Raw genomic sequence first — 6677 nt, 5'->3', positions numbered from 1 at the left:
CTGGCGCAACAGGGGAGGGCGCTCTTCAGCGTGTCCTTAAAGGCCTCGCGGAAGTCGCGGTTGAAGTACGCGTAAATAAGCGGGTTCAGGGCGCTGTTGAAGTAACCTATCCAGAATAGGACGGACACCACCGTGTCTGGACAGTAGCAGGCCTCGCCGCACAAGGACGTGGTTAGATACCTGGAAAAGAAACAGGATTGATGGATTTTAGGAGCATGGTAAAATTAAAACTTTCTTTTCTTTTCTTCTTCTTCTTCTTCTTTTTCTTCTTCTTCTGTGAAATATTTATCTCATTGCATCAAATGTTTACAGGAAATTAATTCAATATGGATGATGCGAATTAGATGCGAGGATGAAGGATTTAGGATTTTTTATTCTATATGCAGATAATACATTTGCAAGAAATGTGAAAGATGAAAGGAAGAATTGTTTTTAAATATTTAAATTTCCTTTTTTCGAGTGTGAGTATGAGTTTAATATATTGGCATAATATTTTGTAATTGATTCTTCTAATTGTAATTGATTCTAAATTCTTCTTTCTAAATTTAATAAGTTTAATAATTCGCGATCCTATATATCTATCAAAATTGATCAAAAAAGAAAAAGAGAAGAGATATAACACTTTTCATCTAGAAATTGCCATTCTCGAAGCACTTCATTTTCTATTATTTTCGTCTTTGATCGGAGACAATATTATTTTTTATATTTTTTCGTTGGCATATCATATTTCGTATCGAATTTTCACGATATGAAAGACAATCTTTTAAATTCATTTCGAGAGATGCGCCATGAGCCAGAAATGGAAACTGATTCGAAGGAACGTTGCGGTCACGTTCTGCCATTTTAATTAAAAAATTGTCCACAAACTCGAAACTTGCTCTGACGGTATAAATGAGAATTCATCGCTCCGGTAAAAAGTTCTCTGATGTTCTCGCGGATGTTCGGATTAGAATGGATTCGCTTCTTCGCGTAGGTTAATGTTTTGAAAATTGACAAACAAAACGAGATTTATTCTTTTACTTCCTCGTTTTATTTATAGAAATATTTTTATAAAGATATCAAAGATGTTAACTTCATAATTATATATTTTTTTTAAATATTATCTTTATCTTGCGTTACAAATTTATTCATAGATTATTTTTTATCTTACGTTTACTTCTTTTATGTTATTTCTGAACTGAAAAATAATAATTGTAGTTGAAGTAAATGGTGATTCGAAATCGTTATTTTTCTTTTAAGCAACATTTATTCGAATTTGTGGTTTACGTTATTAAGAGATTGTAATTTCGCGAAGATTGGAAATTTTAAACAATTTTTCATCAAGTACAAAACAACATTTAATTAGTATTTTAAAGAAAAGATAAAGATAGAATTAGTTTTATAAAAGAATATTTTTGCATCAAGGATTTAATTTTTTCATGACTAATGACAGAACATCACCGCAAGTAAATTTCATTCTGTCATTATTTCCAAATTTATTAATTTAATATTTGTTTGGAAATAAGAGAAAAATAAAGACTTTGTTGCTATATTAAGTTCGTATAACATTTTAATATTTAATATTTATAAATGAAAATCGTTGGTCGCGTTGAATTTACAGTTGAAATAAACTTGGAAGTACGAATTGGAGCCAAATGACTTCAGAAACAAAATTATTACCGTATTACGTTACTCAGCTTCTTGCTCCATCTTTAAGATTGATTACAGTTTGATGATAGTTCCATTCATCTCGAAAATAAATTCACGAAACTTTGAATGTAATTCTTCATTGTTTATTAAGATGAGAGTAACGCGGATCATCCTTATCGTGAGAAAGTTTCTCGATAGTTTGTACAGATTCTATTCGTTTTTATAATATATCGTATCGATGCGAATATAATAAATAGCGAGTGCGGCCAAGTTGGTCGATTACGATGATCGAGTACAACTTTTGCTTCTTGTTCAAGATTTTCTTTTCGTTTATCGAGTAGAAGAGATTAATCTTACTGCCGAGTTTCTTGCGAACTTTAAGTTTTCGTCTGCTTTATAAACTGTAATTTAACAAACGTGTAATAAGAAATCAAATTTCTTCCAAGTTTGTTCCATTCGAAAAGAATTATTTTTTAAACAAAGTTAAAACAACAAAGTTATTAAATGTTATTAAATGTTAGTAGAAGATTGAGAACGGTATAAAAGAACTTTGTTCTTCTTCTCTTATTGTACTATACGTATTTAGATGTATAGATTATTCGTTAAATGTCACAAATATAAAAGAAAAGACTTAGACTTATATAATCTACAGTAAATGAAGATCGTTTAAAATTTCAAAAAGAAAAAGAAGGAATAATTAAATGAAATATCAAACAAAAAGAATAATTAAACAATGAGAGACAATGAGCAGTAGACTCTCCTATAAACGAATAAACGAAGCAATGAAGTAATCGAGGAATCGTGAATAATCTTTATTGAGAAATAAACAATTGAACAAATTAAACAATCGTGTATTTTATCCACGATTAAATGAAAGATGAATTAAAAAAAAAAAACAATCGAGTTGTTTCTCTGTAAATTAATAATATAACATTGAAACGTTTAAGGAATTATGAAATATTTCCCGGAAAAAAATAATTAGACCAATGAAATAATTAAAGAGTAAGTACCACTTCCACGAACAAATTTAGTAATTGCGTAAAAGAAGTTCCTTTTCAATGAACAGCATTGAAACAACTGAAAAATTATAAGTCTTGCCTCAAATATTATCTTTATTAACTATCATTTCTAAATTGTTTAAGAACTATCTCGATGATTATTATTCTTATAATTATAATTTTTTTTTTTAGATGTAATTGTCGTTAATTCGCGAAAAGAAAAATACACATTTCACTAAAATCAGAAATTTGTAAGATAATATACACACGTGTAGTATTACATTGTTACGTTTATTTATAATTTTTAATTTGTCGAAATGAATGAAACGATAAGAAATATAAATTCTCAATAGCGAGCAATTTCAGCAAAAATATCGAAGAAAAATAATCGCTATATATAAAATTTTGAAACAATTTATAAGTATGTGACGAACATTATTGTGCATTCGCGGCATATACGGTGATCGCCATAAATCATAAGCTCGTACAGCTCGATTAACTCGGCATGGTATTGGACTCAGGTTTGTGGACCATGGTATATTTCGAAATGTGTCGTCTTTAAAATAAATATTTTCTGCACAATAGTTGGAAATATGGGTATGATTTATTGTTAATAGGCGGTATCTTTTTTTTTATTCAGAATATTACTTCTGAATTATTCCTCGGAGAGTGTGTGAAAAGGACAATTTATATTAACTTGGAATATATATTACGCGAAATATTCGCTTTTAAACAAAAGTTCGAACACACTTTTTGAAATATTATACGTTTGAACAATTTAATTTTCCGTGTGAACTTTTTCTATCGTGATTTTGTAAAAATTTTAAAAGTATTAAAAATTTAGAGTTTTTTTTTTTATTAAAGAATGCGTTTAGGTGTTTTAAAATTCTTTAAGATGTTATATGATAGATATATTAATTTTTATATTTAAAATATCAAAGACTGTATTATCCTGTATTTAGTTGTACGTTCAAGTAATTTTATGGTTCGTTCAAAAGAAATTTATAAAAACAAAATTCGATCAAAGTTTTCATGTTCGTATTACTTTTAAAACGAAACTTGCAAACAGTGTTTTGGATCGAGAGAATATTCTGCAATATATATTTACATTATTTATTCAACGTGTTCGACAAGACGTAGTTCAAAGTGGAAAATTTTACCAACCACTTATTTCTAAAAATTTTATCCTCTTTAAAAGAATTTAAAATTTACGTAGAGGAAAATTTCTTCTCGTGACTTTTCTCTAAGAAAATGGGATTAATTATTAAAAAGAGGATTCACGATAAATCGAAATTTCACAGGACGAAATGCATAATGTACGGTGAAAACGCGTGACAACGTGCATCTATTATGGAGAATTTTGAAATATTCAGGATCGATGGTTTCCTCGTTATTCCCATCGCTAAGAAAGGATATTTCTTGGGGAAAACGGTGCAATCGCATCGCTTAGTCAAGCAAATAGTTAGATTCGACGCGAGGAGATGGGTAAAACTCGCGATAAACTTGATACACGCGGTTCGGGTTTGCATTAATAATACATGCGGTTGGCTCGACTTTCGCGAGTATTCACCGACTCTGGAAACTTGTTCGTCGATGAAACGAAAGCTCGGTGAACAGCTTGCATCTGGCAAAACTCGTTCGTACGCGAATCCAGGATTTTTCTGTCTTGCTCTTATGACGGGATCCTAGCGAAAGGGTGGAAGTAAGCAGAATATTATGGAAATATTTGTGTGTAGAATAAATTTTCTACGAAAGAGAAATAATATAATTCGTACAGTTATAATAAATCTTTTTCTTTTTCTTTTTTGGTCGAAATTAAAAAAATAAAAAGATAATTATATACAAATGAATCGATCGAGATGCATTGTATGGATTATTCGTGATCATATATTTTTCTCAATATTTTGTTCTATTTTTTTTAACTTCTTGGTACATCTCGAATCTTCCTGTTTAATAAAAAATATTTAATAAAAATAGTAATCGAAAATAATGAACATAAAGGAATAATTGTTGGAATGAAAATTAGAGTCATTATCAAAGTACTGACTCGATGTTGGTGCTTACCAAAGGAAAAATGGCAGCCAACAAAGAAGGAATGCGCCCATTATTATTCCGAGCGTCCTCGCAGCTTTGTGCTCAGCTCTCCAACTCTTCGTTTGTTGTCGTATCGAAGTGCCTGAAAAATCATAAATTTACATTATTAACGACAATGTAATTTACTTTCAAAATTAAAAAACTGAAGATAATTCTCATGTAATACCGCATCTTTTCAAAGTGTTCAAAGCAAAATGTCAGATTCATCGAGCTCATCAATAGTTGTATTATCATGATTAAATAATGTCAAAAAATATACGAAATACGATATAAAATGTAAATATAAAATTCAGAAATTAAAAAAATTTCTGAATTTTAATTCTAAAAGGAAACTTTAATATGGAAAAATTGTGTGGTCAATTTTAATTCAAAAAAGTTGTAATCCTTTTACAAGAGTTTCAAATTTTGATCGAAAAGGTACACGAGGAAAGACGCGTTGTTACATAAAAGATTGTTATTTTTGACATAAAAAACAATGTTAGTGTTTCAAAGACCTTCAATTTCGTTTTAAGATTGCAGAAATATATCGATGATTTCAAAATTTTAGATAGATTTGAGAAAAGACACGCGATGTTATGCGAAACACTGCCAATTTTGACTTTGAAAACTGTGCTATTATTTCAAAAATTTTCAACTTTGTTTTGAGACTGTTTGAGAGATGCATTTATGATTTTGAAACTTTAGTTATTTGAGAAAAGCACGCGAAAGATAACCAATTTTGGCACGAAAAGCTGCAATTCTCAATTCTCAGCTTTGTTTTAAAATTAACAGAATGCATCGGTTTAAAAATTTTAAATAAATTTTATAATTTTATTATTCGTGAAGAATAATATACATTTGAAATAATGTCCATTATTATCCGAGTATTATAATATTCACAGATTAAGAATAAGTGGAAAATAGTAAATTTTCATTTATAAATACATAAATGTAATAATAATATAGCAATCAGTTTCATAGATAGCAAAGCTGATAGTGAATTTTATAACAAAGAAACTAATGAAGTGGAAATTTCCCGTTTTTGTTCAAAAACTTGTTCACTGAAATTTCAAAGTACTCGTTAACCATTGTTCAATATCACAAAATTTTGATATCGTGAATTATTTCAATCTATTTTATTCTCATCGCTGTATATTAATCGGTTCGTAATATTTCATCAAAATATAGAAGTATTAAATATCAAGAAACATTTAATTTTCTCGTTAACAATTGTTTATTAGTTTCTTGTAAGAGAAAAAAATTTTAATTTTCCAGTTAATTTTCAAACATTACATCTAAACAATATATTATAATTAAGTATATATTATAGAAATATTTTATAATTATTCGTTTCCAGTTAAGAAAACATTTGATCAATAAAACGAACAAAAATACTCTGTTATCACGGGAAATTTTCCACGTTTAACCATCAATTTCGTTCTCGTAATATAAATATTCGAGGCAGGCACGATCGTTTTTAACGAGATCTTTTCGTTATCACTCATTGTTCGATTGGAATGAATGTTCACGGGTTTATTAATATCGCGAGAATGGCAATCAATGCAATCGTGTATCACGCACGAATTGCATTGATAAATTATTTCAATTTCATTTTTACTATTTACTATTTCTTTCTCTCTCTCTTTTTAAAAAAGAACGCATTTAAATTTTCTAATGATCTTGAATATTTTTGTATTTATATTTCGAAAATCGATCGTAATAACTTGAATTTCGATTTTAAATTTGATAATGAATAATTTAATGAGACAAAAGAATTTTCTCTTCGAGTTGGTGAGAGTTTGAATGAATTTTAGATGAATTTTTTAAGTAAATCTTAAACTAACATTTCAAAATCTTGGGAAATTGCATTTATAACTAAATTTGAAAATAATAGAACTATTAATATTACAGAATAGAGCGAAGAAGTAATCACTTAATAAATAATTCTATTTTCTTTTTTTTAATTTTATTAACAAT

The 6677-nt window shown here is 28.4% G+C and overlaps 1 protein-coding gene across 2 annotated transcripts in view; it reads right to left on the bottom strand.

Annotated features, from left to right (window-relative positions):
• LOC102675512 (octopamine receptor beta-3R-like) overlaps positions 1–6677 on the bottom strand; it is a 102532-nt gene that overhangs the window by 326 nt on the left and 95529 nt on the right. For both annotated transcript variants that reach the window (XM_031511608.1, XM_006617978.2), the window contains exons 3-4: positions 4692–4803; positions 1–180 (exon numbers count right to left, since the gene is read on the bottom strand). In XM_031511608.1, the coding sequence (XP_031367468.1) occupies positions 1–180; positions 4692–4803 (292 nt within the window). The remainder of the gene's footprint in view (positions 181–4691; positions 4804–6677) is intronic.

Source organism: Apis dorsata, unplaced genomic scaffold (assembly GCF_000469605.1).
Source record: "Apis dorsata unplaced genomic scaffold, Apis dorsata 1.3 scaffold_332, whole genome shotgun sequence".
Classification (NCBI taxonomy): domain Eukaryota; kingdom Metazoa; phylum Arthropoda; class Insecta; order Hymenoptera; family Apidae; genus Apis; species Apis dorsata.
The sequence above is the reverse complement of the archived record's forward strand: the minus strand, read 5'-3'. Positions and strand labels throughout refer to the sequence as shown.